The following is a 27,438-nucleotide window of genomic DNA, read 5'->3' as shown; positions in this document are numbered from 1 at the left end:
AGTTACCCACGTTACTTTTAATTATTATAAAATCAAAAAGTATGGGAAAATACAGAAAATACAAATTATATAAAAACTGCAACTGTTCACATTTATGTATATGGATTTGCATAAGGAAATTACCTGATAGAGCTATAGATGGTCAGTGGGGTTTGATCCTTTTCTTTGGCTATCCTCATCATATCTAACACTGCCATCCCAAGACATTCTTCCTGTGTTTCATGAGTCACAGGTACTTTTATCCATCCATGCAAAAAATCATGCCGCCACTAAAGGAAAAAAAAATTTAGAAAGAAATATAAGTTTCACTATCGCATTTTAATTTACTATCATATTTTAACCTATAACCTAATTTCCAGGACATACATGTTTGAAAAATGAGAAATCAACTCCTCCCTTGATTTTCAATCATTTTGCCATAAAATTTTAGTAAAAGTTCTTTTGCAAATGGAAACTGATTTAAATTGGGTTCCCAGTTATAGCATACATATGACACAACCTATTTCACTGCTGATATCTTTAGATTATATCTTCTACATCAAAATTACCTAAATTACAATAGATATTAATTAATTAAATAGGTACAGAGTTCAAAGCATTATACTGAGGACTGTGTTGGATACAAAGAAATATAAGATGTGGTCTCAGCCCTCAAGCAGACAAAAATCTAGCAAGAAAGCAAAACATGTAAACAAAAAATTATAATGCCAGATACTGTATAGTAAGTGCCACACAACATATGCTTCAGGAACTTAAAGGAAGTTGAGAGAATATCCACTTGGGGTAATTAGGGAAGATTTCATGGAAAATTCAAAATTTCATGTATTCTTTGAAGATGAAGAAATTTCTGATGGACACAAAACAGGGTGAGGAAATAGAAGAAATGATAAAAACAAAGCACAAGGCATGTTCAGAGATACAAACTAGTTTGGCTGGGGCACACAATTTACGTAAGAGAACAGAGTGGATTAAAATTTGGAAAAGTAAGTTGGGGTGAGCCTGCACATACCCTTGAATGACTTGATCCTAGAAGCAACAGAGAACCATTTTCTCAAAGCATCCGTTTCTTAAAGCATCTTTTCTTAAAGCATCATGACTCTTTCATTGGTAGAAGTACCAATGACAGAAGTACTTTAAGAAAATAAAGTGTATTCAGGGAGACTCTTTAAGAGGCTGCGGTAAGGGGCTGGCCCTGTGGCTTAGCGGTTAAGTGCACGCATTCCGCTACTGACGGCCTTGGTTCGCATCCCAGGCACGCACCGATGCACCGCTTCTCCGGCCATGCTGAGGCCACATCCCACATACAGCAACTAGAAGGATGAGCAACTATGACATGCAACTATCTACTGCGGCTTTGGGGAAAAAAAAGGAGGAGGATTGGCAATAGATGTTAGCTCAGAGCCGGTCTTCCTCAGCAAAAAGAGGAGGATTAGCACTGTTGTTAGCTCAGGGCTGATCTTCCTCAGGAAAAAAAAAAAAAAAGAGGCTGCAGTAATGGTTCAGATATGAGATAAGGATCTGATGTAGGGAACAGAAGACACTAAGAGAGTCTGAAGAAAATTGATAACTTTACATAAAAAATTTAAAAAAGGGAAAAACAGAAGTTCCAAGATTTGATTCGGATGATTTAGGGACATGGATAAAATCAGATTGAAATGTAATGGGAAAAAGGAAAGGGTAGAATGTAAAAAGCACCAATATTCTAAAAATAACAGGAATTTTCTTTACAAGAAAAGTTAAGAGCCATAATATTAGTTGAAATATCAATATTTAACCAAGGTTTTAAACTGGATAAGAGAAATACAGGGCTGCCTTCTATATTTTATGTACGGATCTCCCTTCTTATGATGTGATAAGATCTCATGAAATTAAAGTTTTATATGAATCCTTTAAAAATAATTTTATTAAAAGAAATAAATATGCATTTAAAAGTATATTTGTTTGTTAACTTTCTATTAACAAATTAGAAAACATTTTAGTGTAAGAAAATAAACTATATTACTTAAAAGGCACAAACCATGAAATAATCAGTATTAACCAAAACAAAGGCCTAAATGTTAGTAATACAAAATGAATTCAGGGAAGTAGTTAGATTTATTTTTGCTCAATTTCAAACACTTATTTCACCACATTTTTCAAAACGAGTAAGAAAGTTATTCTGATTAAGAAAGAGCTACAGATAACTGATGGCTAGATAGATTCTTTTTAATCGCTTGATTTTGTTCCATAGACCATATAGGACCAGAGGATAATACATTCTGTTCATGAGGCTATTCTGTGGAACTCTTGCCCAAAAGACAATAAATATATGAAAAATTAGGGAGAGCAGGGCTAAGAACATAATCAACCAAATAACCATTAAAGTTACAAATGAAATAGAGTCGCAAATACCAAAGCATATTATTTTAGACTAGCCTTCCTTAAACATCATAGTATAATACAACAATAAAAATTTCATTTAATTAAAATTATAGAAAAGCAGTTTTTCACCTGGGTAGCTGACAACATTTAAACCAAGAAATTTCATCTTCATTCAGCCAGAAAAATAAGAAAACAGGTATAGTCACAAAATCAGAAATGAACCGAAGTAAGAACACAGAGTAAATATCCATTTTTTTCTGAATATATATGAATTTATTAAAGGTTGTTCACATGGCAGCTGAGTAGCCATATTTGATGACATAAAGACAATCTTCAGAAGAAAATGAATTTAAAAGGGACACCTCACTTTTGGCTTTCATTTGCTTAACTTTTCCAAATCTGTCTTTCTATAGTACTGTCTTACATACTTGAAAGACGGTTTAGCAGCTAAAATATTTTTTTATTTATTTAAAAATGTCAACGTATTGTTACACTCGGGTGATATCACTGGTCAAATTTGCTTTATTTAGTCTACAATATGTATATAGTCTAACCTGATATTAATACAATCTGAGAATAAGTTAATTACTACCTTATTTATTTTCCAGGCACAGATTTACAGAAGAAGAAACATTAAAAATAGAAAATTGCATGTGGTACTGTCCAGACACAATTTAGGATTCTATTGTGAAATTATTTTGCCATTCTAGATAAGAAATCTCTCCTAGGAAGACAAAATTGGAAATCATCCATAATTTTTCTAGATCAAAAATATGAGATATCACAGTATTAATATTAGGGTAAAGTAACTGAATGAATAGTTTAGGAAAATTTTCCTTATTAATGGGACTTAACTAGCATGCCACCAAAATAAACCAGCTCTGCAGCATAGATGAAACAACATAATCATAAAAGCAGCAGAAAGTCATAACGTCATAGTATGCTATTCTCAGAAGCTTGTCTTTCTTTCCTTTTTTTTTTTTTCTTGGTGAGAAAGATTTGCCCTGAGCTAACACCTGTTGCCAATCTTCCTCTTTTTTTTTTTTCTTGAAGAATATTTGCCCTGAGCTAACATCTGTGCCATTCTTCCTCTATGTTGTATGTGGGTCGCTGCCACAGCATGGCCAACGAGTGGCACAGGTCCATGCCCAGGATCCGAACCTGTGAATCCAGGCCGCCAAAGCGGAGCAGGCTGAACTCCACCACCAGGCCACAGGGCCTGCCCTGTCTCTTTCTTTTCTTAATGGCTACTCAAACAAAGGAAGCTGTATAAAAATTGGTTGGTGGTGAAATGATTTTTGACAAGAGTGACAAGACAATTCAACAGAGAAAGGACAGTCTTTTCAACAAATGGTGCTGGAAAAATTGGATATTCACATGCAAAAGAATGAAGTCAGACCCTTACTTTATACCATATATAAGAATTAACTCAGATCAAAGGCCTAAATGTAAGAGCTACAACAATATAACACTTAGAAGAAAATAGGAAGAAAGCTTCATGATACTGGAGTCGGCAATTTCTTGGATATAACACCAAAAGCAAGTAACAAAAGAAAAAAATAGATAAACTGAACTACATCAAAATTAAAAACTTTTGTGCATCACAGGACACAATCAACAGAGTAAAAAGGCAACCTACGGAACAGGAGAAAATAGTGGCAAATTATATATCTGGTAAGGAGTTAATATCCAGAATACATAAAGAACACTTACAACTCAACAACAAAAAAAAACCTGATTAAAAAATGGGCAAAGGACTTGAACAGACATTTTTCCAAAGAAGATATACAAATGGCCAAAAAGTTTATGAAAAATGCTCAACATCACTAACCATTAGAGAAATGCAAATCAAAACCAGAATGAGATACCACTTCACACCTATGAGAATAGCTATCATCAAAAGAACAGAAAGTAAGTGTGGTGAGAACGTGAAGAAATTGGAATATTTGTGCACTGCTGGTAGGAATATAAAACAGTGCAGCTGCTATGGAAAACAGTATGGCAGTTCCTCAAAAACATTAAAAATAGAACTACCATATGATCTAAAAATTCCACTTATGGAAATATATCCAAAGGAATTAAAAGCAGGGTCTCTAAGAGATATTTGTACACTAATGTTCATTGCAGCCTTATTCACAAGAGAGAAAAAGTAGAAGCAACTCCAGTATCCATCAACAGATGAATGGATAAACAAAATCTGGTATATACAATGGAATATTATTCAGCCTTAAAAAGGAAGGAAAGGAGCCAGCCGGTGGCACAGCGGTTAAGTGTGCGCGCTCCGCTGCGGCGGCCCGGGATTCACAGGTTCAGATCCTGGGCGTGCAGCGACGCACCGCTTGCTAAGCCATGCTGTGGTAGCGTCCCATATAAAGTGGAGGAGGATGGGCATGGATGTTAGCCCAGGGCCAATCTTCCTCAGGAAAAAAGGGGAAGATTGGCATTGGATGTTAGTTGGGGGCTAGTCCTCCTCACAAAAAAAAAAAAAAAAAAAAAGGAAGGAAATTTGACACATACTACAACATGGCTGAACCTTGAAGATGTTACGCTAAGAAAAATAAGCCAGTTACAAAAAGTAAATACTGTATAATTCCGCTTACATGAGGTACCTGGAATAGGCAGATTCATAGAGACAGAAAGTTGAAAGGTAGCTGACAGGGGCCAGGAGGAGGGAAAAATGGGAAATTATTGTTTAACGGGTATGAAGTTTCAGTTTAGGAAGATGAAACTGTTCTGGAGATAGACGGTGGTGATGGTCGCACAACAATGTGAATGTACTTAATTAATGCCACTGATCTGTCAACTTAAAAATGGTAAATTTTATTAAGTATATTTTACTACAAGTAAAAAAAAACAGTTGCTTGCTCTCATACCCTATAAGAAATATTGTTCAATTTGTTGCTGACAAACTTAACTAATCCTACTAGACATCTTAGAAATGTGAGCCATGAGGATCTGTGGGGTTATTTCCTCTGATACTAGCAAATCTGATTTAGAACTCCTTAATCTGACACCTTGGGGATACCAAGAGCATATCTTTATCCAAAAGCACTAATATCTTTTCTTTTCTTTCTTTAGTTTCTACTCCTCCGTCTGAAGGCACATAAAAACAAGTTATTTAATAACAAAACATTTCAATTACAGTTTAAACCAAGGTAATAGACAAGAAAGCACTACAAAATGTTCAGGTACACCACAAAAATTTAACATAACAGTATTAATAAACAAATAACTGGAACACAGCTCTCAGACTAAGTATCAACATCCAGCCACCCTCCTATGAGGAGCTACAAAAACTATTGCAGCTCAATTTTTATGCAGTTACCTACTTCCTTTACATTTCACTACCCACTATTGAAGTCTGAAATTGTTCAAGAATTGAAAAAAAAACTTCTCTAAAGAAATTCTACTGTCTTATATTCCAGCCACTTATGTCTACATGAATCATGCTGTAAAACTCAGTCCAAACTTTGTGAAATCCTTAAAATGATCTAACATACTAAGATAAAAGAAAATTCAAAAGGGCCAATTCAAAGAATCTTTATAAAATAGATTCTACTTTCCATAAACCTTGGGATTAAAAATTAGTGATAAAAAGACAATTTTGTTACCTCTCTGCAACTGCTATGCGAGACAGAATGTCAATTTTCCCATATATGAAGATTTTTCTGATTAAGAGATACGTTACACAGCAAGACATTTATCACTTAACACACGTAGAAGTAAGATAATATAATCATACCTGAGCAAAAAGGTAAGACATGACAAAGTCATCAAGAAGAGGAGCTTCAGCACCTCGAGATATCCCATGCCGATAGGTTCTGTTGCTGCCATTACAATACCAGTAAGGAAAGTAAAATCTACAAGACAGTTAAAACATTCAGTCAGCCTCCAAACAGATCAAACATAAACATACTGTGTATAAACAACCACTTCCAGCATAGTGAAAGGTATTATCCCATTACCAGAAAACACAGCTAACAGTGTTGAAATACAAGTTGGAGACAAAAGGAAATCTGGATAAGACCATTACAATAATATATGCAAAAAATACAAGAAACATAAGTGTAAAATCAATATACTGCCTTCTTCCATGCACAGAATGTAGAGGCAATAACAGGAAATAGAGAAATATAGAAATAAAACATTAACAAAAAAATTTTTTTTAACGTTAATCCAGTTTTATCAGTAGAGGAATCTAAAAATGCTAATTTGGTATGAAAAGAAATAATTGCTTCTTCTTTTTAAGAAATGGATATTAGGGGCCAGCCCGGTGGCATAGTGGTTAAGTGCACGCCTCTACTGCGGCGGCCTGGGGTTCAGATCCCAGGTACGCACCGATGCACCACTTGTCAAGCCGTGCTGTGGCGGCATCCCATATAAAGTGGAGGAAGATGGGCATGGATGTCAGCCCAGGGCCAGTTTTCCTCAGCAAAAAGAGGAGGATTGGTGACAGATGTTAACTCAGGGCTGATCTTCCTCACAAAATAAAAGAAAAACCAGAAAAGAAATGGATGTTAAAAACTTGTTTTCACAGAGGGCCCGGCCCAGTGGTGTACTAGTTGAGGTCGTGTGTTCCACTTTGGTGGCCTGGGGTTCACAGGTTCGGATCCCAGGTGTGGACCAATGCACTGCTTGTCAAGCCAGGCTGTGGCAGGCGTCCCACATATAAAGCAGAGGAAGACAGGCAAGGATGTTAGCCCAGGGCCAATCTTCCTTCCCTAGTAGTTACACCCAAATAACCCCTATCCATTCCCCAGTCCTAAGCTACCACTCATCTTTCTCTGTCTATAAATTAGCCTCTTCTGGACATTTTATATAAATGGAATCATATATTATGTGGCCTTTTCTACCTTCTTTCATCTAGTATAATGTTTTCAAGGATCATCCATGTTATAGCATGTATCAGTACTTCATTCCTTTTAATTGCCCAATTAATATTCCATTGTATGCATATTAGATATACTATCTTTTGCTTATCCATTCATCACTTGATGGACATTTGAGTTGTTTCTATCTTTTTGCTACTGTGAATAATGCTGCTATGAACAGTCATGTACAAGTTTTTTGTGTACGTGGATGTATCTTTTCATTTCTCTTCCATATACCTAGGGGTGGAATTGCTGCATCATATAGTAATTCTATGTTTATCTTTTTGAGGAACAAATTGTTTTCCAAAGCAGTTGCACTATTTTATGTTTTACATTACAACGGCAACATATGAGCATCCCAGTAGTTCACAGTTCAGGTGGAGAGTTTAGCTAAATTACTCCACGGTATTGTTGCCTTGGCATTCATTTTGTTTGGCTAAAAGGCCTGCAGTGAACTTAAATGGAAACTAGCCCCCTCATGCAAGTGTATGGTGTAGATAGCAGCCTGCAGAGTCACAAGCAAATGTAAGTTCCTGATATGACTTCACTAATAGTCCTTGTGATCAACAGTCTCCCCAGCCTCCTAGTGCCTAACTCTTATGTGCCCCTTCAATAAGACTCCCAAGTGGCTTACCAAAACCCAGCTATTTTGATTTGAACTGACCCATCTGGTCTTTGCCCAGGAACCCCAAAGCACTCTACCCATAGACCCTAATAAAGGCATGTGCTCCAGGTCCTGTCTACACTCTGCCTTGAATTCCCTGTGTGGCCCCTTAAGGTATGCTGGGTACTTCCTCCTCCAGGACTTGTGAGTACTAAACTTTTCTACTTCAATTCCTCTTGTGGTCTGTTATTGAACTGCAGCTAACCATCCGACAGCCTGTGCTACATATATTTAATAAGTGTTAATTTGACAAATTCATAACAACTTGTCTATCTTTTTTTACTTTTGCCCTTCTAGTAGGTGAACTGGTACTGTGGTTTTGATTTATGTTTCTCTAATGAATAATGATGTTAGGCATCTTTTCACATGCTTATTGGCCATTTGTATGTCTTGTTTAGAGAAATGTCTGTTCAAATCCTTTGCCCATATATTCATCAGGTTGTCATTTACTGTTGAGCTGTAAGAGTTCTTTATGTATTCTGAATATAAGACCTTTATCGTATATATGATTTACAAACATTTTCTTCCATTCTGTGGCTTGTCTTTTCACATTCTTGACAGTATCATTTGATGCACAAACATATATTTTGATGAATCCCAATTAATCCATTTTTCTTTTGTCACTTGAGCTTTTGGTGCCATATTGAAGAAACCATTGCCTAATCTAAGTACACGAAGGTTTACTCCTATGTTTTCTTCTAAGAGTTTTATAGTTTTAGCTCTTAGATTTAGGTCTATGATCCATTTTAAGTTACTTTTTTGTATATGGTGTGAGTTAGTGGTCTAACTTCATTACTTTACATGTGGATATCCACTTGTCCCAGCACCAATTGCTGAAAAGTCTATCCTTTCTCCATGAATTCTCTTGGTACCATTGTCAAAAATCAATCACCATAGCACCCCTATGTTCACTGCAGCATTATTCACAATAGCCAAGACGTGGAAGCAACCCAAGTGCCCATCAACTGATGAATGGATAAAGAACATGTGGTGTATGTGGTACACACCATATACACCATATGTATGTGTGTGTATATATATATATATACACACCATATACACCGTATGTGTGTGTGTATATATATATACACACACACACACACACACACACAATGGAATACTACTCAGCCATAAAAAAAGACAAAATCATCCCATTTGCAACAACATGGATGGACCTTGAGGGTATTATGTTAAGTGAAATAAGCCAAAAGAAAGGCAAACACCGTATGATTTTATTCATATGTGGAAGACAAACAAACACATGGACAAAGAGAACAGGTTAGCGGTTACCAGAGGGGAAGAGGGTTGGGAGGTGGGCATAAGGGGTAAAGGGGCACATATATATGGTGATGGACAAATAATAATGTACAACTGAAATTGCACAATGTTATGAACTATTATGACCTCAAGAAAAAAAAATCAGGGGCTGGCCCAGTGGTGTAGCGGTTAAGTTCGCGCAGCCTACTTCGGTGGCCCAAGGTTCACAGGTTTGGATCCCGGGCATGGACTGATGCACCGCTTGTCAAGCTATGCCGTGGCTGCGTCCCATATAAAGCAAAGGAAGATGGGCACGGGTGTTAGCCCAGGGCCAATCTTCCTCAGCAAAAAGAAGAGGATTGGCAATGGATGTTAGCTCAGGCAGGGCTAATCTTCCTCACACACACACAAAAAAATCAATCACCATAATATGAGGGATTATTTTTAGACTCTCAATTCTATTTCATTAATCTCTATATCCATCCTTAAACCAGTACCACACTATCTTGATTACTATAGTTGTGGAGTAAGTTTTGAAATTCAGAAGTATGAATGGTCCAACTTTGTTCTTTTTCAAGATTGTTTTGGCTATTCCAAGTCCTTTTGATTTTTATATGAATTTTATGATTAACTTGCCAATTTCTGCAATAAAGACAGCCAGGATTTCAGTAGAGATTGCACTGAATATACAGATCAATTTTGGGAATATTGCCATCTTAAGAATATTAAGTCTCCTGATCCATAAACATATCTTTCCATTTATTTAGGTCTTTCTCTAACTCATTTCAATGATGTTTTATATTTCTCAATGTATAAGTTTTGCACTTCCTTTGTTAAGTTTATTTCTAAGTATTGCCTTGTTATGCTAGTGTAAATGCAATTGTTTTCTTAATTTCACATTTGGATTGTTTAGTGCTACTGTATAAAAATACAAATGATTTTTGTATATTGATCTTCTATCCTGTAACCAGGCTGAGTTCATTTATTAGTTCTAATAGTTTATTAATTCCTTAGGATTTTTTATATACAAGATCATATCATCTGTGAATAGTTTTACTTCTTCTTTTCCAGTATGGATGACTTTTATTTCTTTTTTTGCTTAATTTCCCTGGTTAGAATCTATGGTACATAGAAGTGGTGAGAGCAGATATCTTTGTCTTTTTTCTGATCTTTGGGAGAAAGTATTCAGTATTTCACCATCAACTATAATGCTAGCTTTGGGTTTTTCATAAATGACCTTTATGAAGCTGAGGAAGCACCCTTCCATTCCTATTGTGTTGAGTATTTTTATCATGATAGGGTGTTAGATTCTGTCAAATGCTTTTTGTGTCTAATGAGATGATCATGTGGTTTTGGTCCTTTATTCTACTAATACAGTGCATGATATTGATTGATTTGGGGATTTATTTCCTGTATTTCCTGGGATAAATCCCACCTCGTCATGGTTTTTAATCCTTTTGATATATTGCTGGATTTGGTTTGCTAATATTTTGTTGAAGATTTTTACACATATATTCATAAGGGATATTGGTCTCTAGTTTTCTTTTCTTCTGGATGTCTTTGTCTGGATTTGGTATCAGAGTAATACTAAACTCACAGAATGAGTTGGGAAGTGTTCCCTCCTTTTCACTTTTTGTGAATAACTGGCATTATTCTTCTTTAAATGTTCGACAGGATTAACCAGTGAAGCCATTTGGGCCTGGGCTTTTCTTTGTGGGAAGATTTTTTAAATTACTAATTCAGTTTCTTTACTCATTATAGGTCTACTCAGACATTCTGTTTCTTCTTTTGTCAATTCCTATAGTTTGTGTCTTTCTAGCCATTTGTCCATTTCATCTTGGTTATGTAATTTGTTGGCATACAGTTGCTCCTCATAATCTTTTTTATGTCTGTAAGGTCATAGTGATGTTCCATCTTATATTCGTGATTTTAATAATTTAAGGTTTTCTCTCTTTATCTTGGTCCTAGCTGAAGGTTTATCGAAATTGTTCATCTTTTCAAAGAACCAACTTTTGGTTTCTTGATTTTCTCTATTGTTTTCCTATTTTCTACTTCATTTACTTCTCCTCTGATCTTTATTATTTCCTTCCTTCGACTTGCTTTAAGGTTAATTTACTCTTCTTTTTCTACTTTCTTAAGGTGGAATGGTATTGATTTGAGAACTTTTCTTTTTAAATAGAGGTCTTTACAGCTATGAATTCCACTCTAAGCATTGTTTTAGCTGCATATCATAAGTTTCGACATGTTGTGTTTTCATTTTCAGCCATTTCAAAGTATTTTCTATTTACCCTTGTGATTTCTTCTTTGACCCATTGGTTATTTAGAAGTGTGCTGTTAATTACCACACATTTGTGAATTTTCCAGTTTTCTTTCTACTAATGATTTCTAATTTAATTCCATTGTGATCAGAGAACATACTTTGTATGATTTCAATCTTTTTAAATTTATTGAGACTTGTTTCATGGACTAACATATGGAGAATGTTCTATCCTGGAGAAAGTTCCATGTGCACCTAGAGGAATATGTATTGTGCTATTGTTGGGTGGAGTGTTCTATACGTAGCTGGTTTATAGTATTTTTCAAGTCTTCTATTTGCTTGTTGATCTTCTGTCTAGTTGTCCTCTTCATTATTGAAAGTGAAGTATTAAAGTCTCCAACTATTATTGTTGAATTGTCTATTTTCTCCTTCAAGTCTGTCAGTTCCCTTACATATTTTGGAGCTCTGTAGTTAGATCCAATTTATAACAACTATAAACAAATGTTATGTTTTCCTAATGCACTGACAATTTTATCATTATAAAATGTCCCTTTTTTGCTACTAGTGACAATTTATATCTTACAGTCAATTTTGTCTGATATTAATATAGCTGCTCCAGCTCTCTTTTGGTTACTGAATGCCTGGTACATCTTTTTCAATCCTTTACTTTCAATTTATTTGTGTCTTTGCATATAAAGTGTGCCTCTTATAGACAGCACGTAGTTCATGCTTTTTAAATCTATTCCTCCAATCTCTGCCTTTTGATTTGAGTGTTTAATCCATTTACATTTAATGCAATTACTGTTAGGGTAGTATTTATGTCTGCCATTTTGCTATTTGTTTTCTATATGGCTAATGTCTTTTTTGTTCATCTGTTCCTCAATTACTGCTTTCTTTAGTGTTAATAGGTTTTCTAGTGTATTCTATTAAGTCTCTTGTTGTTCCTTTTACTACATATTTTTAGTTATTTTCTTAAGAGTTTCCCAGGGGATTACAATTAACATTTTAACTTAAACAACCTAGTTCTTATTAATATCAACTTAATTTCAAGAGTATACAAAAACTTTGTTCTGTTCCTTTTGTTCTACTATTGTCATACAAATTACATCATAAGCCCTTCAACACAGTTTTATAATTATTGCTCTTTTATGTTTTTTTGATATAACTCCTACATATGTAATAAAGGAAATGAAGAATAGCCTCTAAACAATAGGCTGGTGGGATTTCTAAAAATTATATAAAATTTCCTTTTGGGTAGTTTCTGGTTAGACTTTCCTTGGAAATTCTGATTATAGGTAGCTATGGATATTTGCCCCCTTAGTTTAAGAATAGCAGGAATTCATGAATTTGATAAGAGAAACATTTTTAATTCTTGAGAAGAGTTCAGCAAACTATGACTCACAGGCCCAATCTGGTCCACTGCCAGCTTTTATAAATAAAGTTTTACTGGAACACAGTCATGCCCATTCATTTACTTATTGTCTGTGGCTGCTTTCACACTATAATAACAGAGTTGAATAGTGACAACAGAAATAGTATGACCTGCAAAGCCTAAAATACTGACTATCTGGCCTTTTACAGAAAAAGACTGCAAACCCTTGCTGTATAGACATTTTAAAATAAAAAGATTCACTTGCTAATTGAAGAAAGTATAGTAATGACAAAAAGTGATAAATAAAATATTCTTAATAAGATACGGATATTTTGTCAATCATATGCAGCATATTAGTATGCTTCTTTAAATAATATAACTTTGTAAAGTCTTAAAATCTGCAAAAAAGCCTTACATAACTTTGGATAGATTTAACCCTAGGTACCTTACTTTTTTTTGCTATTGACTGTTATTTTATTTTATTTTTTTAAATTTTATTTATTTATTTTTTTCCCCCAAAGCCCCAGTAGATAGTTGTATGTCACAGCTGCACATCCTTCTAGTTGCTGTATGTGGGACACAGCCTCAGCATGGCCGGAGAAGCAGTGCGTTGGTGCGCGCCCGGGATCTGAACCCGGGCTGCCAGCAGCGGAGCGCGCGCACTTAATCGCTAAGCCACGGGGCCGGCCCTTGACTGTTATTTTAAATGACCTCTTTTCTATTTGTTTGTGGTGTATAGAAATAGTTGATTTTTTAACCTACTGATCATATAGATCTAGCACTCTGTTGAATGCTTCTTTTTGACGTCTGTAGATTTGTTCGTATTTTCTACGTTAACAATCACATCTCCAAATAGTGACTTTTTGCTTCTTTGTTCTCGATTATTAGACATTTTATTTATCTATCTTGTCTTACTGTACTGGTAGGAACACCATTAAAATCCTAAATAGAAGCAGTGGCTGTGGCTATCTTTGTTTTCTATCTTGTTCTGATTTTAAAGACATTGTTTCTAACATTTTACCATTTAAAAATATTATTTGCTACATGTTTTTTGTAGCTACTCTGTATCATAGCTACGACATCTCTCTTGAATCTGAGTCTGAGTTTATTAAGCCTTCTTTTTCTTTTCTTTTTAAAATCATGAACGATTCCATGTTCTTTTTTGCTATGCAACACTGACTTTCTGCATGGAATGGATCGATTTCATAAGTAGGAGCCACAGATCAAACTTATTTGTCTCATCCTTTTGAGTAGAAAAGTACCTCTAGATTTCTCTGAATTGGTATTATATATTACCATTAAGTAACATTAATTAACATAATTTGAGGCTGTAAATAAACACTGGCAAAATCTTATTTTTCCTTCATTTCAACTTAAAAAAAAGTTATTAAAAAGAAGAGATGTAGGGGGCCGGCTCTGTGGCATAGTGGTTAAGTGTGCACACTCCCCTTCAGCAGCCTGGGGTTCACAGGTTCAGATCCCGGGTGTGGGACCTACACACTGCTTATCAAGCCATGCTGTGACAGGCGTCCCACATATAAAGTAGAGGAAGATGGGCACGGATATTAGCCCAGGGCCAATCTTCCTCAGCAAAAAGAGGAGGATTGCCAACAGATGTTAGCTCAGGGCTAATCTGCCTCATCAAATACAAAAATAAAAAAATATAAAAAAAGAGATGTAAGATTAATTTTTATTGCAGAAGACATCAAATTTCCTGGGAAACTAGCAAAATTCCAAACATTTAGGATTTTGCTAGTAAAAGCCATTCTCATCCTCTTTGAAATTTAATTATAAGTGATACAGTAGCATCCCACCAGAACAGCTTTATTTTCAGAGCATTCTAGTTAAAGAACACATATGAACATTTCCTCTAGTGGAGAAACAGTCTTAAGTTTAATGCTAACTGGTTCTGGTCTCTGACATCAAGTACCTTGCAATTAAAAAATATGTTTGATAATTTCTCCCACTTTGCTCTTTCACTATTAACTGAGTCACTTCACTGGAGAAAGTACCTTATTCTGTAGAGTACATTGTGCCCGGTTGAATCATCTACATGGAAGACATGGTTGGGCGGATACCAGATTCTTTCTGTTTCACTCATTAAAGCAAACATACTATGATACACAGGTGTGATTCCTAGGAAAGAAGCAGAAAAGAAATGATTACAGACAGTTAAAAGTATTTTTACATACCATCTATAATTTGTAATGGGGCTGAAGTGACAAATCTTAAAATCAGCACGAAATGCAGTAGCAGTCGAAATCTTTTGGTTGAACACAACTTACAAGCGAATTCTTAAATTAAATATCTTTTTTTCTCTATATTTTAAAATATGATTGCTAGGACTCTTTCAAGCAGATTTTAAAAAACATTTATCCAGTTTTTTTAATTGTTCTCTACAAAAAGCTTGACCCAAATTTGTGTGTGCTTTAATTGATAATGACAGTATCAACTAAAATATTTAGAAATCACTGGATACTCTTAAGAGAACAATGAAACAGTTTTATTTTTAAATGACAAGGTTTACACAATACACTAGTAATTATATCCTCTGCACTATTTAAATTTACAATGAAAAATTTTAAATGTCAACTTAAAATGCAACGGTATCTGATTTTTTTCAAAAATATTTTAGGAGTTACATTAACAAAAGGCTGAAAGCCGCTAAACTTTTTAAAAAGCATACAGAACTCCTAAGCCACACAATTAAATAATGCATATTACCTCTAAGCATATATAGAACATTCACACAAACACATACACACACACACAAACACACACCAATCACTTGGATACTAAAACCAAGTCTTCAACAATGCCATAGAATAATCATACATACCACGTGCTCTAACCAAACTTCAATTAAATCAGAAATGAATACTTACAAAAATTTTTTTAATCCTACATATTTGAAAACATAAGCCTCACAAAAGAACCCTTGTTATTCTAGTGATGTTTTTATTCGTTTCCATTGTAGACAAATGACACCAACTTGACACATTGACAACAAAGATTTAAAATTTGTGTGTGTGTGTGTGTGTGAGGAAGATTAGCCCTGAGCTAACATCCGATGCCAATCCTCCTCTCTTTTGCTGAGGGAGATTAGCCCTGGGCTAACATCTGTGTCCATCTTTCTCTACTTTATATGGGATGCTGCCACAGCATGGCTTGACAAGCTGTGCATCGGTTTGCGCCCGGGATCCAAACCAGTGAACCCTGGGCCGCCAAAGTGGAGCATGTGAACTTAACCACTACACCACCAGGCCGGCCCCTAAAATTTTTATTTAAATTATTAACACAACTGTCTCCTCATAGATAATGTAATAATTTCAGCAAGTTACATATTAAGTTGTTACATTATTCAGTAACTACTTTTAAACTGTATCCTTGCATTCATTCTCGTATTTACAAATACTTCTAAATATCTCACAGATCATAGGAGAAATTATAACACAAATTAAAAAGCATTTATAACGAATGACGATAAATACCATATATTAAAAATTATGGAATATAACTAAGTGATACGCAAGAGGAAAATTTTAGCTCCAACTTGTTTATCTTAGAAAATAACAGAGAATGATCTAAGTTATCTAACTCAATACAATAGAAAACAACAGAGTAATCCCAAAGACAGTTGTAAGAAGAACATAATAGAGTAGAAGTTAACAGGGAATGAAGATTCAATAAAGGGAATCAACAAAATAAAAGTGGATTATTTGCAATGACTAACAAAATAAACAAGCCTTTGTCAAGCCTGATCAAGAAAAAAAAGAAGGCACAGAAAAACACTAAGAATTTTTTTAAAGCATAATTATAGGTTACGAAGACAAAAAGAGAGTGCTAGAATAAATTATGCCAATAAATTTGAAAATGTAGACAAATTTTTTAAACTATGTAACTTTAAAAATCGATTCAAGAATAAAAAAATGTCAAAAGAACTATTAAAGAAACAATCTCTCCACTTAAAAGAAATGGAGAAGAAAGGAGGAGGAAGAAGGAAAGAGAAAAAAGAATGAAAAAGAAGAAAGGAAAAACCACCATCAGACTCAGATGAAATTTATATGTGAGTTAACCAAACATGAAAGACAATACTAATTTTTTTTTTTTGAGGAAGATCAGCCCTGAGCTAACATCCATGCTAATCCTCCTCTTTTTGCTGAGGAAGACCGGCTCTAAGCTAACATCTATTGCCAATCTTCCTCCTTTTTTTTTCCCCAAAGCCCCAGTAGATAGTTGTATGTTATAGCTGCACATCCTTCTAGTTGCTGTATGTGGGACGTGGTCTCAGCATGGCCAGAGAAGCAGTGCATTGGAGCGTGCCCGGGATCCGAACCTGGGCCGCCAATAGTGGAGCGCGTGCACTTAACCGCTAAGCCACGGGGCCGGTCCTCTAATCTTAAATATACTATTACAGAATAGAAAAAGAGATGACAGAGAAATTGACACATTATGTGAATTTAGTTTGACCATGATATCAAAACCAGAAAAAGACATCATAAAAGGATACTCTCACTTATTAAAATAGATAAAAAAATCCTAAACTAAATACTGGCAAACTAAATCAAGCAATGTTTCTTTTCAAAAAAATTATGACAAAGTTCACTTATCCTACGATTGCAGAGATGGCTAAATTATAAAAATCTCTTAATGTAATTCATCACAATAACATATTAGAGAAAAATCTGAAAATGGTAAAATGAGAACTTTGAAAAGTTGGGTGATGAGCACACTGAAAATGCACTTTATTTTTTCTATATGAAGTATTCCTTAAATTTTTTTTTCTCCCCAAAGCCCCAATACATGGTTGTATATCCTAGATGTTAAGTCCTTCTACTTCTTCTATGTGAGCCACCACCACTGCATGGCAACTGACAGACTGGTGGTGTGGTTCCACAATCAGGAAACAAACCCGGGCCACCAAACTGGTGAGAGCACCGAACTTTAACCCCTAGACCATCAGGGCTGGCTCTGAAATATTTTATAATAAAAAATCAGGATTAAGAAAGCAGAATAAGGGGCTGGCCCGGTTGTGTATTGGTTAAGTTCACGTGCTCCGCTTTGGCGGCCCAGGTTTCGCAGGTTCAGGTCCCAGGCGCGGACCTATGCACTGCTTATTGAGCCATGCTGTGGCAGGCGTCCCACATATAAAGTAGAGGAAGATAGGCATGGATGTTAGCCCAGGACCAATATTCCTCAGCAAAAAGAGGAAGACTGGCAACAGATGTTAGCTCAGAGCTAATCTTCCTCACCAAAAAAAAGAAAAAGAAAAAAAAAAAACAAAAGAAAAATAAAATGCCAAGAAATGGAAATATGTTATTCACAGTAGAGCAAACCCACATGACTAATAAGCATCTGAAAGGATGGTAATACCTAGTATTGAAGGAAATGCAAATTAAAATTATGTGATATCACTTTATACCCATTCAACTAGCAAAAATAAGAGGAAAAACATCTAGTGCTAACTGAATTGTAGTGAAAGGGTACTATGTTACATAATTGCTAGAAATTTAAACTGGTACAGCTTCTGAGAAAGCAATACATATATAATTTTGAGAAATGCATGTCAATAAAAATTTAAAATAACCTTTCAACCCAGCAATCTCTCCTATGTACTCCTAAAAGTGCAGTACAGTAGTAAGAAAAGAGCGAGAAAGAAAATATAAATTCAAAAGCAGAAGATATGAAAAAATTGTGGTAGTATAATCCATGCTGTGGACTATTAGGAAATTCAATTAAAAAAATGAGCTAGGGGGCCAGCCCCGTGGCTTAGCGGTTAAGTGCGCGCACTCCGCTACTGGCGGCCCGGGTTCGGATCCCGGGCACGCACCGACGCACCACTTCTCCGGCCATGCTGAGGCCGCGTCCCACATACAGCAACTAGAAGGATGTGCAGCTATAACATACAACTATCTACTGGGGCTTTGGAGGGGGGAAAAAACCCTTAAAAAAAAAAAAATGAGCTAGGGCAGAAGTAGCTGGCTTGAACAGATTTTTCATAATGTATATTTTTGTGAAAAAAGCAAGAAGCATACAAGACTATATAATAAGATTCCATTTTATAAAACAATGACCTCAAAATCCTAATGACTGTGTGCATGGATGGGAGGGGTATTGTTTGTCCATATATGATCCTAGGCGAGCTTGAAGGTCTAGTGGTCAAGATTCAGCGCTCTCACTGGGTTCATTTCCCCGTCAAGGAACCACACCACCCAGTCTGTCAGTTATAGTGTGGTAGCTGCGTGTTGCTGTGATGCTGAAAGCTCTGCCAGCTCTGCAGAGCTTTCAAACACCAGCAGGGTCACTCACGGTGGACAGGTTTCAGGGGAGCTTCTAGACTAGACATGCTAGGAAGAAGGACCTGGCCACCCACTTTCAAAAAAATTGACCATGAAAACCCTATGAATAGCAGCAGAGCATTGTCTGCTATAGCACCAGAAGACGTGAGGAGGGCACAAAAAAGACCGGGCAAGATTTTACTCTGCTACACACCGTGTTGCTAGGAGTCAGAATCACTTGACAGCACTAACATGATTATATGATCATGAAGAAAACTATGGAAGGGTTCACAAGAGATCACTGTCTTAGTTACCAGGATGGGCCTAAGGGAAAAAGAAGGTAAGAGTATAGTGGAGAAGAAACTTCTTTTTTTAAAAGAATGCATTAAATAAAAACAGTAAGCCCTCATTTCAAAAAGAAAGAAAAGTGAAAGGAAAAAAAGAAAAAAGAAAGATACTAATCAATACCAAGATAAGGGTTCACCATGTAAATCATCTTCAAACTATAGAGAATGATGGCTTGTCATTCTCTAAACTTTAAAATAACGATAAGATGACAGAAAATAATGCCATCCAAATAATTTGAGAAATCATTATTTTATTTGAATACTATTTTGATCTAGGCTAATTATGCATTAAAAAAAAACCTTTAAACTTGAAAATTCGAAAAACACCATCTAATCAATCAAGTAGATAGCATCATAATCCCATGTCTCTGTGCCTTGCACACACTACTTCTTTTATCTAGAAGGTATTACCTCTCCTTTACCCACAAAATATTTCACAAAGCTGGTGTTCTAGGTACATAAGAGACACAGTGCGAGATGAAACTGCCCAGGAAGGGAACATAAAAGACCTGATATGAGATTACCTTGGAAAGAGAAAACACTGAGAAGATAATCTTAACAAAAAACTAGCATTTAGTTTAAATGTAATCATGCAAATAAAATTGTATATGGAACCATTATTCCTAGCATATGATGACAGGGATATTTTTTAGAACAAAACAATGTCATGATTTTCAAACAACAGTGTAATTACACAAAGCAGGAAAAGTGAATTTATATTGATGAATCATCAGGATTTTTTTTAATGATGAATAGTGATTTCTTATGATAAACAAGACTCCATACCTTAATTATAGATATCAAAATAGGAAAATGAATGTGTCCATATAAACTGGCACAAAGGGGTCAAAAAAAGGGGATACACACCAAAAGAAAAATGGTTAGCTCAGTCCTGCAAACAAATAACAAAAGACAGTGCTTACATTCATGTTTAGTCACACTGATATCTTATTCCAAAATGGCAATTATATATTAATACTTGATTTCATTTTTTTCTTAGTAATTCATGTTAATTGGGTTGTCCTAGAAAGGGAGAAAAGCCAGTGACACAGTATTTGAGATATACATTATATTGAAAAGATAGGACCTCAAAGAAACCTCAAAGTCATTTTTAACTCCTGTTCTTTCCCTACACATCAAGCCCAAATTCTTTTTATTTTTATTTATTAAAATCACTTTAATGTGTTTCTTTTCCAAGTCATTACCAGAATTGTGATTAAGTTCCATACCATTCTAGAGCAAGAATAGTCATCATTCCACTAATATTAACAGAGGTCCTATTTTACAATAAGCACAAGATGGGTATGGTAAATATGAAAATGAAAAACTGCACCTAACTTTAAGGATCTCACAGTGTCATAGATGACACAGAGAAGTCACTGGAGAATTATAATTCAAGAAAGTAAGTGCAATGACAGCAAAGACCACAAGAAAACACAGAAGTACAGAGGAGAGGTGACAAAGATTCTCTGCTTTTTTATTTATTTATTTATTTTTTCCCCCAAAGCCCCAGTAGATGGTTGTATGTCATAGCTGCACATCCTTCTAGTTGCTGTATGTGGTACATGGCCTCAGCACGGCCAGAGAAGCAGTGCGTCGGTGTGCACCTGGGATCTGAACCCGGGCCGCCAGCAGCAGAGCGCACACACTTAACCGCTAAGCCACGGGGCCGGCCCAGAGATTCTCTGCTTGACCAAATTTTAGTCAGGCTCCTCCGAAACCTCTCCCCAACATGGCTCATCCATGTACTTCCTTGTAGAATCCAGTTTTAGCAAGAATCCTAAGTCCACTTAGCAAGAACTCTCCACCTTTGATATCTGATCAAACTCCTCATCCCTATTATCCCAGGTGATATCTGATAACCTTTGCCTCCCCCTTCAGCAAGAGTCCTGTTAGGTTAGTTCAGCCAGAATACCCCCAGACTTGATGTCTCCTCTTAGTAATTTTCCACTCACCAATGTGCCACCCAACTCGTTCCTTGGCTATAAATCCCCACTTGTTCAGGTTGTATTCAGAATTAAGCCCACTTCTATACTGGAGTATTTTCCTCTACCACAATAGTTTTCTTTTCTTTTTTTTTTTTTTTTTTTAAATAAAATCCATTTTCATCACCTTAACTTCTGTCTGGTTCTGGTTGTCTTTAACAGAGGTACGAAATTTATCAAGAGAGTCAAGTGGAGTAAAGATTTCAATGAAGGCTCTAAAGAGGTCATGCATAAGCTGAAAGTACATGAGGATTTAGCTATTCTATGTAATTGCAGACAGAGTACATAAAATGTGCATTGGCATGGAGGATCAGCTGGGAGGATCAGCTGTAAATGCTCCTAGAGCTAAAATGGTTACACAGAAAAGAGAGGTGCTATATAATATAGAGTTACAGACAGGATGAGCATATAACCTAGCTGGACCAAGACAGATTTGGTTTATGCCTACTGTCCTGGAATAATTACTAATAGCATATCTTTTCATTTCAAAAATTTCTCCGTTTGAATAGTGGTAACCTAGTTATATCACATCAGCTTAGAGTCAGATATCGGTTAAGTCTAAGCTCAGCCAGTTACTAGGTAGGTAAACTTCTGATAGTTAACCTCTCTAGACCAATGTTTTACCATCTATAGAATAAAAACAAGAAAACCTAGTTCACAGGATGGTTGGAAGGATAAAATAGGATAATAAGAATAAAGTGCTTAGCAAAAAATATGGAACATAATATGGGTCCCATTGTAAAGATCCCAGGAGTATATCCTAACTGGGCTTTATAAGCTATATAAATAGTTTTTTTGTTTCCCCTAACTGAATGAATTAGATCAGTACCTTCCAAACTTTAATGTGTATAAGAATAACCTGGAAATTGAGTTAAAATACATTCATTGTATTTTCATTGATTCTTATTCATTGATTCTGGGATGGGGCCTGAGATAAGGCATTTCTTAAAAGCTCCCTGGTGATGCTGACACTGCTAATCCATGGAGCAATAGATGGACTTAGCACACTACACACTGCAGAAGATAGGACTAGTCTACATGAAGACAAGGCAATAAAAAATACCCAAACTGAAGCACAAAAATAACAGAATGGAAAAAACTGAACAGAGAATGTAACAGGCATGTAAGACATGTCAAATGGACCTAATTTACAGGTAATGGCCAAGAATTTTCCAAAGCTAGTCAAAGACACTGACCTACAAATTCAACAAGTTCAGAGAGCCCCAAGCAAGATAAAGACAAAGAAAACAACACATAGGTACACCACAGTCAAAGTGCTTAAAGATGAACAATAGAAAGAAAAATCTTACAAGTAGCCAGAGAATAGAAATGTATTACCTTCAAAGGAGGAATTAAAAGACTGATAGGTAGCTTTTCAACAAAAACCATGAAAGCCAAAAGATAATGAATGAAATGACATCTTAAAAGCACTGAATAGGGGGGGAAAAAAGCCAATCTGGAATTCTATACCCTGTGACAATACCTATCAAAATAAAAGGAAAAGACATTTTCAAATAAACAAGAGGTGAAGGAATTTGTCACCAGTAGATCTGCAATGCAAGAAATACTAAAAGGAGTTCTTTAGGCTGAAGGAAAATGATGACGGAAGCATGGAACTACAGGAAAGAATGAAGAATACGGGAAAGGGTAAATATAAAAGAATAATGACTACTTAAAGCAACAATAATATAAGTGCCCTATGTGGTTTATGATACATACAGAAGTACAACATATGATAACAATAGCACCAAGTGAAAAGAAGTAAATGGAGTTAAACTGTTGTAAAGTTCTTTAATTGTTAGGAAAATCATAACATACTTGCTTAAGACTGTAATGTACATTGTAATATCTAGGGTAACCACTAAAAGAATAATACAAAAACTATAACAAAAAACCTAATAGAAGAGATAAAGTAAAAAAATAAAAAATAAACTTGATCATCCTCAAAAAAGGTAGGAAAGAGGGAAAACAGGTGAAATAAATAGAAAACAGCAGGATAATAGATTTAAACACAAATATGTCAATAATTACATTACTTTTAAATGTAAACAAGACAACTAAAACACATAACCTATTAGTCTGGATTATAAAAAAGGCTGTTACTTATGAGAGAGACACCTTAAATGTAAAGAGATAGGTTGAAGCTAAAAGGAAAATTATACACCATGTAAAATTATACACCATGTAAACACAAAGCACAAGAAACCTGGTGAGTGAACATTAACATCAGACAAACTAAACTTTAAGGAAGAAGTATTAGTTGAGATAAAAAAGAATACTTCACAGTGATAAGAGGGTTAATTCAAGGGAAAACATAAAAATATTAAATTTGTGTACAACTAATATCATGGCTTCAAAAAACATGAAGCAAAAATAGATAGAACCAGAAGAAGCAACAGACAAATTCAAAATCTCTCAGAAACTGGGAGAAGACAAAAAAATAAAAGGACATGAAATTTTAAAACTACTACCCAACTTAAAGTTAGTTTACATTTAGAGAACACTACAGTTAGCAAGTGCAGAATATACACTGTTTTCAAACGCACATGAAACATTTAACAAAACAGTTGATAATCTAAGTCACAAAAAGTCTCAATAAATTTCAAAAGATTGAAATTATACAGAGTATACACTATGACTACAGAAAATTAAACAAAAAAAATCAACAAAAGAAGGATAATTAGAAGATCCCCTAAAGGAATCAGTATACAGATTTGCTATATTACCTAAAATGTCCAGTTTTTAAAGAAAAGTATTATGAGATACGCAAAGCAACAGGAAAGTATAACCCATGCACAAGAAAAAAAAAGGTAACAGACACTGTCTGTGAGAAGACCCAGGCATGAGATAAGACTTCAAAGTAGTCATTACAAATACGTTTAAAGAACTAAAGGAAACCATGATTAAAGTAAAGTAAAGAAGAAGTAAAGAAGAGCGACATCAGTGAAAATGGCATAGTGGGTAGCTCCACGGGCCTATCCCTTGAGTAAAATTGAGTAAAAACTGTCAGAATCAACTTTGTGAGAACTCTGGAAAATAGTCAAAGATATGCAGCAACTAAGCAATTGTTGAATTAGGAAAAAGGTAACTAAAAAATGGTAGGAAAATTCAGCAGCATTTCTACTTTCTCTTACCCCAACCTCCTCCCTACTTAGGGAGGGCATAGAGATGGCAACCTGTGTTCTCAGTGTGAAACTCTGGTCCATGGCTCTGTAGTGAACAGAGCCAACCTTCACCTCAAGGAACTGATTTTATCTGTTTTGACCTGACTGGAAACTGACAGAAGAACTGTAGCAAGGAGCTTACCTGTGTTTCCCCTAATTGGTAACTTTCTCAGGGCAGAAAAGCAGCTACACAGAGGTAATTCCTTGAAAAAACTGTAAAGCAAATGAAAACCCTGCTGCCACCTGGGGCAATGGTTTTAAAGTTGAGGCAAACCATAAACAGACGGAAAGCTGAAAAGGAAACACTGGGGAGTGAGTTTCTTCGGGATATTAAAGCATTGAAAAGCACCCACATATACTGGAGAATAAGAAAGCCAGATGTACGCCCAAAGAACGACACTTAGAGAAGACCCTAAACTTTTACCTCAGGTTGATCTTTAGGCTCAGCACAAGCAAGAAGGGAAAGTTAAGGCAAAATTGTAAACAGACTGGCTAAACACTGAAGGAATGACCCAATACAGAGCCAACCTGCAAAGCCTGGGAGAGTTCTGTGTTCTTTTCATTTCTTTTCCTTTGGCTCTAAGAAGTCAAAAAAATCTCCGTCAAACAAAACCTGACTACAAGCTAAAGGAAGAGAGACTCATGACAAAGAATACGGACTTTATAAACACAGTTTAGAAAAGTCAATAAGCAAATAAACAACTGCCACCCAAAGCAAGCAACAAAAACACTGAGAATGGAGAATAATCAGGTTTCCAGTTACTACATTATAAATTTGAAATGTCCAACATTTCAGTGTTCAACCAAAAATTATGAAGCAAGCAAAGAAACAAGACAGTATTCGCATTCACAGGAGAAATTATAAGAAAGTGTCCCTGAGGAGGAGAGATGTAGGATTTATTAGACAACGACCTTAAATATGCTCAAAGAGCTAAAGGAAGCCATGCACAAAGAGTTAAAGGAAACCGGTAGAAACATGTATCAAAAAATAGAAAGTATCGGGGCCAGCCCGGTGGCACAAGTGGTTAAGTGCATGCGCTCTGCTGGGGCGGCCTGGGGTTCGCCGGTTCAGATCCCAGGAGCGCACCGACACACTGCTTGGCAGGCCATGCTGTGGCGGTGTCCCATATAAAATGGAGGAAGATGGGCACGGATGTTAGCCCAGAGCCAGTCTTCCTCAGCAAAAAAAGAGGAGGATTGGCAGGTGTTAGCACAGGGCTGAGCTCCTCACAAAAAAAAAATAGAAAGTATCAATAAAGACATGGACAAAAAAAAAATTCTGAAGCAGAGAAATATAATTGAAACTGGAAGTTCACTAGAGGGTTTCAAAAGCAGATTTAAACAGAAAGAAGAATCAGTTAACTTGCAGATAAGTCAACTGAAATTATCTAGTCTGAAAAGCAGAAAAAAGAAAAATATAATGGACAAAGCCTAGCAGACCCATGGGAGACTTTCAAGTGTACCAACATATATACTATAGGAGTCCTAGAGGGAAAGAAAGTGAAGAAAGAGACAAAAAGAATATTTGAAGAAAAAATGGCTCAAAACTTCCCAAATTAGATAAAAAACATGAATCCACACAGTCAAGAAGGTCAATGTGTTCCAAGATGGATAAATGCAAAGTGATGCACACTGAGACACATTAAAATCAAACTATCAAAAGCCAAAGGGAAAGAGAAAACTTTGAAAACTGCAAGAGAGAAGTGACTCTTTACATACAAGAAATCCTCAGTAAGACTCATAGCCAATTTCTCACCAAAAATCACTAGGGTCAAAAGGCAATGGGATGACATATTTAAAGGGCTCAAAGAGAAAACTGGCATACAAGAATTTTATATCTGGCAAAATAATCCTTTAAAAATTACAGAGGGGGCAGCCCGGTGGCGCAGCGGTTATGTTTATACATTCTGCTTCAGCGGCCTGGGGTTTGCCGGTTCGGATCCTGGGCGCAGATCTACTCACCACTCATCAACCCACGCTGAGGTGGCGTCCCACAGAGAAGACCTACAACTCTACAACTATGATATACAACTATGTCCTGGGGCTTTGGGGAGAAAAAGAAAAAGAGGAAGACCAGCAACAGATGTTAGCGCAGGGCTAATCTTCCTCAAAAAAAAAGAAAAGAAAAGAAAAAAGAAATATGGCTTTCATTAAAAAAAAAATGATGGAGAAATTAAGAAATTCTCAGATAAACAAAAGCTGAGGGAGTTCCCTGCTAACAGATCTGCCTTACGATAAATGTTAAAAAGTGTTGTTCAGGTGGAAATGATAAGATATTAGACAGTAACTCAGAGCCATATGAAGAAATACAGAACTCTGATGAAGGTAACCACATAGATAAATACAAAAGCTAGGATTATTAGATTTTTTATTGTAATTCCTGTCTTTTTCTCCACATGCTTTAAAAGAAAAATGCATAAACCAATAATTATAAATTGATGTTAATGGGCACAGAATGTATAAAGATGTAATTAGTAAAACAACAACGTAAAGAAGGAGGAACACAGGTGTATATAAGCAGAGTTTTTGTATACTATTGAAGCTAAGGGGATATTAATTCAAAATAGATTGTTATAAAGTTAAGAGACTAATTGCAATCCCTAGGGTAACCTCTAAGAAAATAACTAAAAAATATATACAGAAAGGAAAATGAGAAAGGAATCAAAATCATATAATAAAAAAAAATTAAACACAAAAGGCAATAATGGAGGAAACAAGGAATAAAAAGTTATGAGACATATAGAAAACAGAGCGAAATGGCAGAAATTAGTCTTCCTTATCAGTAATTACTACAAATGCAAATGAATAAAACTATCCAATTAAAGGCAGAGATCGGTAGAATGGGTAAAAAACACAACTCAACTACATGCTGTTCACAAGAG

At 35.6% G+C, this 27,438-nt stretch overlaps 1 protein-coding gene across 3 annotated transcripts in view; it reads right to left on the bottom strand.

Moving 5' to 3' along the window:
* Nucleotides 1–27,438, bottom strand: part of JAK2 (Janus kinase 2) — a 155,961-nt gene that overhangs the window by 59,913 nt on the left and 68,610 nt on the right. For all 3 annotated transcript variants that reach the window (XM_004440668.3, XM_087444547.1, XM_087444548.1), the window contains 3 exons: nucleotides 14,795–14,918; nucleotides 6,104–6,221; nucleotides 124–269 (listed from right to left, as the gene is read on the bottom strand). In XM_004440668.3, coding sequence (XP_004440725.1) covers nucleotides 124–269; nucleotides 6,104–6,221; nucleotides 14,795–14,918 — 388 coding nt within the window. The remainder of the gene's footprint in view (nucleotides 1–123; nucleotides 270–6,103; nucleotides 6,222–14,794; nucleotides 14,919–27,438) is intronic.

The sequence above is a fragment of the Ceratotherium simum genome, chromosome 20 (genome assembly GCF_057802395.1).
Source record: "Ceratotherium simum simum isolate JZ-2026a chromosome 20, ASM5780239v1, whole genome shotgun sequence".
Taxonomy (NCBI): domain Eukaryota; kingdom Metazoa; phylum Chordata; class Mammalia; order Perissodactyla; family Rhinocerotidae; genus Ceratotherium; species Ceratotherium simum.
The sequence above is the reverse complement of the archived record's forward strand: the minus strand, read 5'-3'. Positions and strand labels throughout refer to the sequence as shown.